Source organism: Colobus angolensis, unplaced genomic scaffold (genome assembly GCF_000951035.1).
Source record: "Colobus angolensis palliatus isolate OR3802 unplaced genomic scaffold, Cang.pa_1.0 Scaffold6, whole genome shotgun sequence".
NCBI classification, from domain to species: Eukaryota; Metazoa; Chordata; class Mammalia; order Primates; family Cercopithecidae; genus Colobus; species Colobus angolensis.
This window is the reverse complement of record NW_012119598.1, coordinates 8,637,009-8,650,965: the sequence shown is the minus strand read 5'-3', so window position 1 is coordinate 8,650,965 and position 13,957 is coordinate 8,637,009. Positions and strand designations below refer to the sequence as shown.

Sequence of the window (13,957 nt, the reverse complement as noted above, 5' to 3'; positions counted from 1 at the left end):
CGCCCAGGCTGGAGTGCAGTGGCACAGTCTTGGCTCACTGCAACCTCCGCCTCCCAGGTTCAAACGATTCTCCTGCCTCAGCCTCCTGAGTAGCTAGGACTACAGGCACGTGCCACCACACCTGGCTAATTTTTTTGTATCTTTAGTAGAGACGGGGTTTCACCATGTTGGCCAGGCTTCCAGGCTTGTCTCAAACTCCTAACCTCGTGATCCACCCGCCTCGGCCTCCCAAAGTGCTGGAATTACAGGCGTGAGCCATTGCGCCTGGCCTGAAAGATACGTCTTACATGGTGGTAGCAAGAGAAAATGAAGAAGAAGCCAAAGTGGAAACCCCTGATATGTCCCTCAGAGACTTATTCACTATCACGAGAACAGTATGGGAAGGACTGGCTCCCATGAATCAGTTACCTCCCGCTGGGTTCCTCCCACAACATGGGAGTTCTGGGAGATACAATTCAAGTTGAGACTTGAGTGGGGACACAGCCAAACCATATCAACACCTCACCCACTTTCTTTCGTTACTTAATTTCTTGTGTTACCATGCTGCATTTGTAAAAGCTAAGAAACCAACATTGATACATTACTGTTAATGAAACACCAGACTTTATTTGAATTTTACCAGTTTTTCTATTATAGTCCCCTTTCTGTTCCAGAATCTAATCTGGGGTACCACATTGCATTGAATGATCATGCCATCTTAGTCTTTGGTCTGTGACAGTTCCTCAGCCTTTCCTTATTTTTTATGACCTTTACATAAGTCTTGAGTACTGGCTAGGTATCCAGTCTGGATTTGTCTGTTGTTTTTCTCATGACTAGACTCAGGTTTTGGATATTGGGAAAGAATACCACAAAGGTAAAGTACCCTTATCACATTATATCAAGGAGTGCATGCTATCAACACGACACCACTGATAATATGAACCTTCTTGGCTTAGTTGAGGTATTACTGCATTTGCTGGTTTTCTCAACTATCATGTTGCTAGTTTTCTCTACTATAATGTTAATATTTTTCCCTTTCCCTGTTCTATTCTTTGGAAGCATGTTACTAAGTATAGCCCACCCTCATTTTGGGCAGGGAGGGTGGTTTTGCTCTACTTTCTGTAATGGAGATGTTTTCGGAGTTCCTAAAACCACCTGCAGGTTCAGTGATTCACTAGAAGAACTCACAGAAGTCAGCATATGACCATACTTGTGGCAAGCTTTTTTATGGCAAAAGAATACAAAGCAGTGTCAGCAAAGGGAAAAGGTGCTTGGGAAGCAGTCTGGAGGAACCCAGGTAGAAGCGTCCAAGAGTCCTCCCCCAGTGGAGTCACACAGGATGCACTGAATTCCCCTTGTGACAAGTTGTGACAACACATGTAAAGTGTAATCTTACAGGGAAGCTTGCCTGAGCCTAGGTGTCCAGGGGTTTTATTGGGGGCTGGTCAAGGAGGCATCCTCTGCCTAGCATGTACGACATTTTCAGACTTCCAGAAGGAAAGAGGTATTCAACATTAATCACGTTGTTTGTGTAAACCAGGGGTGTCCAATCTTTTTGCTTCCCTGGTCTGCGCTGAAAGGAGAAGAATTGTCTTGGGCCACACATAAAACACACTAACAGTAACAATAGCTGATGAGCTAAAAAAGAAAAAATCACAAAAAATCTCATAATGTTTTAAGGAAGTTTTATAATTTGTGTTGGGCTGCATTCAAAACCGTCTGGGGCCGCTTGTAGCCCATCTGCCGCGGCTTGGACAAGCTTGGTGTAAACCATCTAGGCACAGTAAACCACTTTTGTAATTTATGGAAGGGTTTTATACCAACATAGGGAACTGTTTACTAGTCAAGTTTCCAGCCCCAAGCCAGGGCCAACCTTATGAGGAGGTCTTTCTAATGATAATAGCCTCAAGCCTTCAGTGTTCTTTTCTATATAGGGAAGTATCTACATATTACTTTTACTACCCATTTTTATTTTGAGGAAAAAAAAGGAATGAGATAAAAAAATATAGCACATAATAATAGAAACTATATGATAGTAAGAATGACAAAATGAAATTTAAGATCAGATCAGGGGTGTTTAATTTCCTTCTAATAAAATATGTGGCAATCTGGGCCATTTTTCTGGTTCTTTTAGTATTTCTCTTGCCAATTTTTTAACATTGCTATAAAAATATTACTCATATTGCAACTTTTGGAGCATTTCATAATTTTAAAAATGCCTCTGGGTTATGAGGCATTTATTGCCAAATAATTAGAAGAAGGCTGCATAAATTTTCAGTAATAAGTCATAACCTAACAACCAAAACCTGGGTGGATATCTTAGAAAGTAATTACTAAGATTTAAGACACAATATGCTGGGCGCGGTGGCTCACAGCTGTAATCCTGGCGCTTTGGGAGGCCAAGGTGGGCAGATGACAAGGTCAGGAGTTTGAGACCAGCCTGGCCAATATGGTGGAACCCCATCTCTACTAAAAGAAAAAAAATACAAAAATTAGCCAGGCATAGTGGTTGTAGCCTGTAGTCCCAGCTACTTGGGAGGCTGAGGCAGGAGAATCACTTGAACCTGGGAGGTGGAGGTTGCAGTGAGCTGAGATCACACCACTGCACTCCAGTCTGGGCAACAGAGTGAGACTGCATCTCAAAAAAAAGAAAAAGAAAAAGACACCATATTTATTAGTCATTTACTTTCTTTTAATAGGAAAAGCGTGGTCTTCGAGAAATGCGAGTTCTTGAAAATTTGAAGAATATGATCCATGAAACAAATGAACATACTCTTCCCAAATGTAGAGACACAATGCGGGACAACCTCAGCCAAGTTCTCCAGAGATGTGAGTTAGCGATTTTTTTTTTAATTGCTTTTCATTTCAAATGAATGCTACACCACAATGTATTTTCTTGGGTATTATGATGAAAAGTGGAGAGGGAAAGTTCTTAACCTGGATAAATGAGAGGGAAGCTCAGTTACAGAGAAAGTGGTTTTCTAGTGATTAATGTATGTTGCCATTAATTAATCTCCAAACAGCATTAATCTCCAAAGTGAGTTGTGTGCATCTGTGGTACACGAGACAGTCTGTTTAGTGTGTGGGAAAGTCAAAATATTTTTCACCTATTTTTACAAATTTTTCTTTTTCTTTTTCTTTTTTTTGGAGGCACAGTCTCACTCTGCCTCCCAGGCTGTAAGGCAGTGGTGGGATCTCAGCTCACTACAACCTCCGCCTCCCAGATTCAAGTGGTTCTCGTGCCTCAGCCTCCTGAGTAGCTGGGACTACAGGTGTGTATCACCACGCCTGGCTAATTTTTGTGTTTTTAGTGGAGATGGGGTTTCACCAAGTTGGCCAGGCTGGTCTCAAACTCCTGGCCTCAAGTGATTCACCTGCCTTAACCTCCCAAAGTGCTGGAATTTTTAACAGGCATGAGCCACCATGGCCGTCCTATTTTTACAAAAAAAATTTATATATATATATAAAAAATTTGAGGCTGGGCACGGTAGCTCATGCTTGTAATCCCAGCACTTTGGGAGGCCAAGGCAGGCAGACCACGAGGTCAGGAGTTTGAGACCAACCTGGCCAATATGGTAAAACCCCGTCTCTACTAAAACTACAAAAATTAGCCAGGCGTGATGGCACGTGCCTGTAGTCCCAGCTACTTGGGAGGCTGAGGCAGAAGAATCCCTTGAACCCAGGAGGCGGAGGTTGCAGTGAGCAGAGCGAGATGCCATCTCGGAAAAGAAAAAAAAAAATTGATGACCAGGAACTGGGAAGATCTGAGATGAAACTTCTTTTTCACACAGGGGACTAGAGGTTTTAGCTTTATTTAGAAAATAATGTTTTCATAAATACTTTATCACTTTTTTTCATTAAGTAAAATATTTTAATGTGGAGAGATAGTTGATCAAAATGAATATTTTTAATATCAAACCATAACAAAATAAATAAAAGTTTTATTAGTAACTGATTTAGAAATTTGAAGTATTTAAGAAAATCCAGATTTATATTGCCAATATTCAGCTTGTCCAAGTGTTGTGCAGGAAGGAATTCAAGAGCAACAAGTGAGGATAATGCTGGTAAAGAATGATGGGTTACTGAAGTATAAAATGGAAACAGATCTTTCTGAAGGGGAAAAAAGGCCAAAAAAAAAAAACCACAAAAAACAAAAAAAACTGACCTGCAGTAGAATGGCTGGTGAAGAAAGGCAGCAGAGAGATCTTGGTTAATAACTGAATTAAATACGTCTTTGTGTCCGGGTCCAAGTTAATGCTCTTGTGTACTCTAATGCTAAAAGGAGGTTGGAAAACATAGATCTCCCAGGTCACATTTGGTTTCTCGGAGTGGAACAGCAAAAGTATAAAATTGGCCTTATGCTTTGCGTTTTACAACAAACATGCCCTCATTTGTTCATAACCACATCCTTAACCCTGTCAGACATTCTAGTTAGCATGCTAAAAGGAAAACTCCAACAGTTACCAATAAGATGCTTACGTATGCCTTGCAGACATGCATACACCTTTCCTCTTCCACGTTGTAAGTATATAAAACTAAATTTTGTAAAACTGAGTGAAAACTATTTTGACTTACTTCATTCTGGGGCTAAAGTTATTGAAGGTGTAAGGACGAGCCTCTTAAAATTACAGTCTTCTCAGAGAAGTACAAAAGTATTACTGATAATTTGGAATCCAGATTAAGTGCGTTTTCTTGAAAAGCAGAATTAAAACATAAAAATGTGAAGTTAGTAATTGAGGTTCCATTGTGTGTGGAATACATTGGGTCTTGCCAGCTGTAGAAACCAGGCAATGGCTTTCCGAACAGTTTTCTGCTGGAAGCAGGAAAAGTTTCTGTAGTAAGCTCTGACATAAGTATTTTCTTGTACCTTTTATCGCTGAGTGTCACTGCCTTTAAAACTGATGTAGTTTTGAAAATTAGTCTGGGCCCAGCAAATTTCATGTTTAAAAGCGACATTTTAAATGATGTATTGACTTGTTTATTTTCACTACTAATCGATCTGGGAGTTGTGCAAAATCATTTAAGCAAGTTTTTGTATAGAATATATTGATCTCAGTATTTAATAGTATAAGACTATTGATAAGTTGGGTTTCATTTTGTGCCTTTTAGTAGAAACATCACATTTATCTCTTCATATACGTGTTTGACACTATGTGTGTGGTCAGCTGTGCCTCTCAGAACACTACAAATGTGGGTCTTACACATTGTTCTGACATTGTGCACAAAACTAATAGATGAAGGGCCAAGAAGGTGGGACCATCTAGAACTCTCTGAATGGAGACCTAGTACAGAACTCAGCTTGGAACCATTTCTGCTTTTGGCTGCATTGCCATCTACTTTGCAGAGTGTCCTGAGATTAGGTGAGCAGAGGCTTTAGAACCAAAACTCTTCTGTAGTTCCTTAAGAACCACAAAAAAGTAAACAGGAGCTCCATCAAGGTATGTAAGAGCAACCCATAAAGTAACTTGTTATGAAGATATAGCCATTACTTGTTTTTCATCCTTCAGACAAGGTGTCTGTGTTCTATTTATTAATTATTTAATAGACTTGTAAATTTCACCACGTTTGGTGTCAGGAGATCTTGTCTTAATATCAAGGACTCAGCCTTTGATTTTTAGAGAGTAAGGAGGATGGACAGCTCCTAGATTATTCCTCATTCAAATAAACTAACATGACCATAATAAAAGAATATCCCCTCCCTCCTTGTCTCCCTCTCTCTTTTTAAGAACAATGACTTTATTTTTGCATTATTTAAAAATAAAACCTAATATATTTTAGTAATAAGCAAAAAATAAAGAAGAAAATAAATCATAAAAAGAAAGAAACAGGCCAGGCGTGGTAGCTCACACCTATAATCCCAGCACTTTGGGAGGCCTAGGCTGGAGGATTGCTTGAAGCCAAGAGTTCAAGACCTGCCTGGGCAACAAAGCAAGACACTCTCTACCAAAAAAATTGAAAAAAATTAACTAGGTGCAGTGAGGCGCACCTGTAGTCCCAGCTACCTGGGAGGCTGAGGTGGTAGGATTGCTTGAGCCCAGGAGTTCAAGGCTGCAGCAAGTTATGATGATGCCACTGCACTCCAGCCTGAGATCCTGTCTCTAACCAACAGCAACAACAGCAACAACAACCTACTTTAAAAAGCTATTGCTTTTTAACTTTGGTGAACACCATTCCATACATCTTTGTGTGTATTCAAATAGAACGATGTATGGAGAATGATAGCTGGATAAATGAGCAGGGGAGAGGAGAAGTTGGGGGGAAGGTATGAGAGGGAGAGAAAACATTTGATAAGAATGGGATCATATAATTTTTAAGTTAAAGTATTAACTTTAATTTCATTTGAATTAGAACAAAAAGTAAAATGGAAGACAGTACCTTGAAACAAGTACGTCTTACCATCAAATATAGTAGTTACTAAAAGATCATTATGAGGAAAATAATTATAGAAAACAATTAAAAGTTGTAGTCATGTTGTTTCTGTTCATTTGTATTATGTTCAAATTGTTAGTAGCATTAATTAATGCCTTGCCATGAGAGATGGAGGATTTTCAACCCTCCCTTCCTGCTACTCTTCCACTACTCTCTCACTTGTGAATTTAACTTTGTCAGGGTTTATAATGTTTGCTTTCTGTTCTACAGTTAAAATTCTGCCAATGTTCAGTTGTAGACAATTCAATTCCTTTTTTTTTAGGCTGAATTGCAGGGGTGTGGTCATGGCTCGCTGCAGCCTCGACCCCCTGGACTCAGGTGATCCTTCCACCTCAGCCTTCCAAATAGGAGAGACTACAGGTATGCACCACCATGCTGGCTAATTTTTTCGTAGAGACAGGGTTTGCCATGTTGCCCGGACTGGTCACAAACTCCTGGGCTCAAGCAATCCGCCTGCATCGGCCTTGCAAAGTGCTGGGGATTACAGGCATGAACCACCACAACCAACCTGATTCAATTCCTTTGTTTCTGATTTTATTTATTGTATCTGTAATGATGTTGTTGTAGTTCTCTGTTTCCTTAGCTTTGTAATTTCATTTTTCATTTCATTCTGTATTTTTATCATCAGGTTTGATCACATTTATTGAGCTTATCATGCTACTTTCTATTGCAAAGGACTTAAGGAGACTTTTATTAGGTTTTCTTCCAGGATGGATGCTTTGTCTGTCTTATCTGTCTTTCATATGTTATTTTCCTTTCTTTCCTCTCCCCTCCCCCATCTGTTTTTCTACAAATTAAAGCATATTAGAGTTCTAACAATTTTGTAGTAGAGACGGGGTTTCACCATGTTGGCCAAGATGGTCTCAATCTCTTGACCTCGTGATCCACCTGCCTCGGCCTCCCATGGTGCTGGGATTACAGGCGTGAGCCACCAGGAATCTCAGTTCTTGACTACAATCTGTGTTCCTATTCTTGGTTACTACTTTTCAAAGTTGATTGTATGCAATTATAATTCTTTACTATTTAGTAAATGGTGAAGTATTTTACCTTTTAAAAATCTTTGTTTTGAGAGTCATCTAAGGGACTAAGTTTGTGTGGTTTTGCTTCACTCTGCCATCTTTACCTAGAAATCTTTAAGAACACACTGTAATTTAAAATACAAACTAATTTATATAGCACTTTACTAGTTAGGCTTTTCGCCTGTATTTTTTCATATTTTTCTCATAACCCAGTGAAATAAGTGTTTATCATCTTCCCCGCCTCATAGTTGAGAAAACAGAAATTTATAGTGGTTGAACACTCCAGATTCTCCAATAATAATTGGAGGAACTATCATGCAAGCCTAGCTCTTCTGCCTCCAGAGCTTAAGTTCCACTTCAGGATGTTACTTCTATATATCTTTGAAAAGGTAGTCAGAAAAGTCTGCCTTTATTCCTGGATTATCACTTTTTCTTGGATTTCCTCCTACAACGCAGGCTCCTCCTTCTCAGTCTACTTTGTTAGTTCCCACTTACCTTCAGACTTTTAACCTTGAGGTGCTCGCAGGCTTGGTTCCGCGACTGCTTTCCTGTTTAAACTCGCTTGGTGAGCTCATACAGAATCACGCCTTTCAATATCATCTGTATACCAATCAATAATTAAATTCCACATTTGTGGTTTTAGCCTGGTCCCATATCCCTGTCTTCCCAACTAAAATTTGAGTCCTGTAAGCTCAGGACTCTGGTTGTTCATTGTGGTATCTCAGGCACCTAGAACAGTGCCTGCTACTTTAATTTGAGTCCTGTAAGCTCAGGACTCTGGTTGTTCACTGTGGTATCTCAAGCACCTAGAACAGTGCCTGCCTACTTTATAGCCACTCAGTAGTTATTTGTTCATTGAAGTGAATGAGTGAGCATTTGGCCAAAATCTGTTCCTAATGCCAAGCTGAAATTATTTTCTTTTTTTAAAGCTAATACTACATTTACTTAGCTTTTTAAAAATAATTTTACTTTTCTATTATTGTATAATGTACATATTTTGGGGGTACTTATGGTAATTTAATGCTTTCGTATAATTTGTAAAGACCAAATTAGTGTAATTCATATATTCATCACCTTAAATATTTGTCTTTTCTTTTCACTAAAAACATTCAAATTATTCTCTTCTACCTATTTTGAATTACATAATAGGTTATTGTAAACTATAGTCAGCCTACTGATGTATCAAATACTAGGTCTTATTTCTTCCATCAGACTATTTATATCTATTAATCAAACTGTCTTTGTGCCCTCCTCCTCACTATACTTCCTGGCCTCTGGTAACTACCAATCTACTATCTATATTCATGAGATCCATTTCTTTAGCTCTCACGTATGAGTGACAGCAAGCAATATTTGTCTTTCTGTGCTTGGCTTATTTCACTTAACATAATAACATCTAGTTCCATCCATGTTGCTGCAGATGATGGGATTTTGTTCATTTTTATGGCTGAATAATATTCCATTGTGTATACCACATTTTCTTACCCATTCATGGAAATTTAGGTTGGTTCCATATTTTGGCTAGTGCTGCAATACACACATGAGTGCAGATGTCTCTCTCCTTTTCTTCTAGATATATACCCAGTATTGTGGAATTGCTGGATCATATGGTAGTTCTATTTTTAGTTTTTTGAGGAACCTCCAAACTGTTCTCCATAGTGGTTGTACTAATTTATATTCTGACCAACAGTGTATGAGAGTTCCCTTTTCTCCACATCCTTGCCAGCATCCATTATTCTTTGCCTTTTTAATAAAAGCCATTTTAACTAGAGATGCTATCTCGTTGTGGGTCTGATTTGCATTTCTCTGACAATTAGTGATCTTGGGCATTTTTTTCATATTCCTGTTGGCCATTTTATGTCTTTTGAGAAATGTCTCTTTCTTTTGAAATAGATCTTTGCCTATTTTAAAAATTTGGATTCTTTGGGTTTTTTCCTATATTGTTGTTTGAACTCCTTATATATTCTGGTTATTAATCCCTTGTCAAATGAATAGTTTGCTAATACTTTCTTCTCCTGTGGGTTGTCTCTTCAACTTGATTATTCTCTTTGCTTCACGGAAGCATTTTAGCTTGATGTAATCCCATTTGTCTGTTTTTGCTTTGGTTGCCTCACTTTTGAGGTCTTAAGGAAAAAAGTCTTCGCCCAGACGAGTGTCCTGGAGTGTTTCCCCCTAGAGTTTCTTCTGGTAATTTCATAGTTTCACGTCTTAGATTTAAGTCTTTAATCCATTTTTGTTTGATTTTTGTGTGTGGTGAGAGATAGAGGTTTAGTTTCATTCTTCTTCATATGGATATCCAGTTTTCCCAGTCATATTGATAATCCAGTTTTCTCAGCACCATTTATTGAAGAGCCTGTCCTTTACCCATTGTATGTTCTTGGTACCTTTGTTGAAAATGAGCTAGCTATAAATCTGCGAGTTTATATCTGGGTTATTGATTCTGTGCCATGCATGGTCTGTGTGTTTTTATGCCGGTATCATGCTGATTTGGTTACTATAGCTTTGTATTAGTAATACGCTTTGTAATCAGGTAGTGTGATGCCTCCAGCTTTGTTCTTTTTGCTCAAAATTGCTTTGACTATTCAGAGTCTTTCGTGGTTCTGTATAAATTTTAGGGTTTATTTTTCCTATTTCTATGAAAAATGTCATTGGTATTTTGATAGGGATTGCATTGAGTCTGTAAATTGCTTTGGGTATTATTGTCATTTTAATGGCATTCTTCCAGTTATGGAGCATGGATATCTTTCCATTTTTGTGTGCCCTCTTCAATTTTTTTCATCAGTGTTTTATAGTTTTCCTTGTATAGATCTTTTACTTCTTTGGTTCAATTGATTCCTAGCTATTTTATGTTCTTTGTAGCTATTATAAATAGGATTGCTTTCTTGATTTCTTTTTCAGATTGCTTGTTGTTGGCATATATAAATGCTATGGATTTTTGTATGTTGATTTTGTATCCTGCAACTTTACTGAGTACATTTATTAGTTCTAAGAGCTTTTTGGTGAGTCAGTAGGTTTTTCTAAATATAAGATCATATGATCTGCAAAGATAATTTGACTTAATACGTTTCCAATTCGTGTGCCCTTATTTCTTGCCTAATTGCTTTGGCAGGACTTTCAGTATTATGTTGAATAAAAGTGGTGAATGTGAGCATCCTTTTCTTGTTCCAGATCTTACAGGAAAGGCTCTCAATTTTTCCTCATTCAATATGATGTTAGCTGTGGGTTTGCCATATATGGCCTTTATTATTTTGAGCTATGTTCTTTTTATACCCAGTTTGTTGAGAGTTTTTTGATTTGCTTTATTACCGTCTACTATACTTGATTTCTCTCATCTGTGAAAGTAAACAGATACTTCCCAGTAAAGCACCTCTTCCATCTGCCCTTGATAAGTATGAGTTCAAAGATGATGATGATGAAGAACCCGGAACTGCGCCATCTTGCCTCCATTCGTCCAAACATTTTTATCATAAAAATGTTGGATTTTATCAAATGCTTTTTTAGCATCTATTGAAATTACCATATGGTTTATTTATAGATTTGCATATGTTGAACCATCCTGGCATTCCTGGGATAAATCCCACTTGACCATGGTGAATGATCTTTTTAATGTGTTGTTGAATTTGGTTTGCTACTATTTTGTTGAGGATTTTTGCCTTTACATTCATTAGTGATATTGTCTGTAGTTTTCTTTTTTTTTTTTTTCTTGTTTTGTCTTTGTCATTTTGATATTGAGGTAATGCTGGCCTTGTAGAATGAGTTTGGGAATATTCTCTCCTCTTCAAGTTTTTTGAAGAACTTGAGTAGAATTGGTGTTAAATTGTCTTTAAATGTTTGCTGGAATTCAGCAATGCAGCCATCGAGTCCTGAGCTTTTCTTTGACAGGAGACTTTATCATAGCTTCAGCCTTGTTATTCATTATTAGCTTGTTGAGGCTTTCTGTTTCCTCATGGTTTGTGCTTGGTAGCTTGTATGTGTCTAGGAAATTATCTGTTTCTTCTAGCTTTTCCAATTTATTGGTGTATAGTTGTTGTAATCGTTTAATGATTCTTTGATTTTTTTGCCTCAATTTTATTTATTTCTGCTCTGGTCTCTATTATTTCTTTCCTTCTACTAATTTTGGGTTCCTTGAGGTTCAATGTTAGGTTGTTTATTTGAAGTCTTTCTATTTTTTCGATACAGGCTTTTGTTGCTATAAATTTCCCTCTTAGTACTGTTTTTGCTGTATCTCATAGATTTGAATATGTTGTATTTTCATTTTATTTGTTTCAAGAGATTTTTAAATTTCCTTCTTAATTTCTTACCTGACCCATTGGTTGTTCAGAAGCATGTTGTTTACTTTCCACGTGTGTGTGTATTTTCCAAGTTTCCTCTTGTTGTTGATTTTTAATTTTATTCCATTATGATCAGAAAATATACCTGATAATGATGTCTGTCTTTTTGAATTTGTTAAGACTTGTTTTGTGGCCTAAGATATGATCTGTTCCAGAGAATGGTCTGTGTTCTGATGAAAAGAACATGTAACCTGCTACAGTTGGATGAAGGTTCTGTAAGTGTCACTAAGGCCTGGTCGAGTTTGTAGTTGAACTCTCCAGTGTTTCTCTGTTGATTTTGTCTGGGTTATCTGTCCATTACTAAGTATGGGAAGTTGAAGTCTCCTGTGGCTATTGTATTGCTTTCTGTCTCTCCCTTTAGATCTATTAATGTTTGCTTTATGTACTTGGGAGTTTCAGTGTTGAGTACATAGATATTTATAATTGTTACACCTTTTTGCTGAACTGACCCCTGTATAATTATATAGTGACCTTCTTTGTCTCTTTTTACAGTCTTTGATTTGTAGTCTGCTTTATTTGATTTAAGTGTAGTTACTCCTGCTCTTTTTGGTCTCCACTTGCATGGAATATCTTTTTCTGGTTGCATGGAAATGTAAAGCCTAACTGACATTTACGAACATTTCACCCAACTGCTGCAGAATATGCGTTCTTTTCATCAGCACATAGAACTTGCATGTCTTCATAGGTGAAGTGCCTTTCTCATAGGCAGCGTAGAGATGGGTCTTGTTTATTTAGCCACTCTATGCCTTTTTTAAAAAAAAAATGGATTTTTATTCCTTTTTAAAAAATTTCAATAGACTTTTGGGGAACAGTGGTATTTGGGTATATGGATAAGTTCTTAAGTGGTGATTTCTGAGATTTTGGTGCACCCATCACTTGAGCAGTGTACACTGTACCCAATGTGTAGTTTTTTATCCCTTGCCTCTCTCCTATCCTTCCCCGAGCCCCCAAAGTTCACTGTATTATTCTTATGCCTTTGTGTCCTCATAGCTTAGCTCCCATTTATAAGTGAGACCATAACGACATTTGGTTTTCTATTCCTGGGTTATTTTACTTAGAATAATGGTCTCTAATTCCATCCAGGTTGATGCGAATGTCATTATTTCATTCCTTTTTATGGCTGAATAGTATTCCATGGTGTGTGTGTATATCTGTGTGCATGTGTGTATATATATATACACCACGTTTTCTTTATCCACTTGTTGATTGATGGGCATTTGGGCTGGTTCCATATTTCTGCAATTGCGAATTGTGCTGTTATAAACATGTATGTGCAAGTGTCTTTTTCGTATGATGACTTCTTTTCCTCTGGGTAGATACCCAGTAGTGGGATTGTTGGATCCAATGGTAGATCTACTCTTAGTTCTTTAAGGAATCTCCACACTGTCTTGCATAGTGGTTGTACTAGTTTACATTCCCACCAGCAGTGTAAAAGTGTTTCCCTTTCACCACATCCACACCAACATCAATTTTTTTTATTATTATACTTCAAGTTTTAGGGTACATGTGCACAACATGCAGGTTTGATACATAGGTGTACATGTGCCATGTTGGTTTGCTGTGCCCATCAACTTGTCTTTACATTAGGTATCTCTCCTAATGCTGTCCCTCCCCCAGCCCCCCCACCCAACGACAGGCCCCGGTGTGTGATGTTCCCTGCCCTGTGTCCAAGTGATTTCATTGTCAATTCCCACCTATGAATGAGAACATGCAGTGTTTGGTTTTCTGTCCTTGTGATAGTTTGCTGAGAATGATGGTTTACAGCTTCATCCATGTCCCTACAAAGGACATGAACTCATCCATTTTTATGGCTGCGTAGTATTTCATGGTGTATATGTGCAACATTTTCTTAATCCAGTCTGTCATTGATGGACATTTGGGTTGGTTCCAAGTATTTGCTATTATGAATAGTGCTGCAATAAACATACGGGTGCATGTGTCTTTATAGTAGCATGATTTATAATCCTTTGGGTATATATCTAGTAATGGGATGGCTGGGTCAAATGGTAATTCTAGTTCTAGATCCTTGAGGAATTGCCATACTGTCTTCTACAGTGGTTGAACTAATTTACACTCACACCAACAGTGTAAAAGCATTCCTGTTTCTCCACATCCTCTCCAGCACCTGTTGTTTCCTGACTTTTTAATGATTGCCATTCTAACTGGTGTGAGATGGTATCTCATTGTGGTTTTGATTTG

The 13,957-nt window shown here is 37.9% G+C and overlaps 1 protein-coding gene across 4 annotated transcripts in view; it reads left to right on the top strand.

Moving 5' to 3' along the window:
• Positions 1-13,957, top strand: part of BLOC1S5 (biogenesis of lysosomal organelles complex-1, subunit 5, muted) — a 65,415-nt gene that overhangs the window by 31,175 nt on the left and 20,283 nt on the right. For 3 of the 4 annotated variants that reach the window (XM_011962657.1, XM_011962658.1, XM_011962660.1), the window contains one exon: positions 2,679-2,808. The exons of the other annotated variant lie outside the window; for it this stretch is intronic. In XM_011962657.1, coding sequence (XP_011818047.1) covers positions 2,679-2,808 — 130 coding nt within the window. The remainder of the gene's footprint in view (positions 1-2,678; positions 2,809-13,957) is intronic. 4 annotated transcript variants of the gene reach the window in all.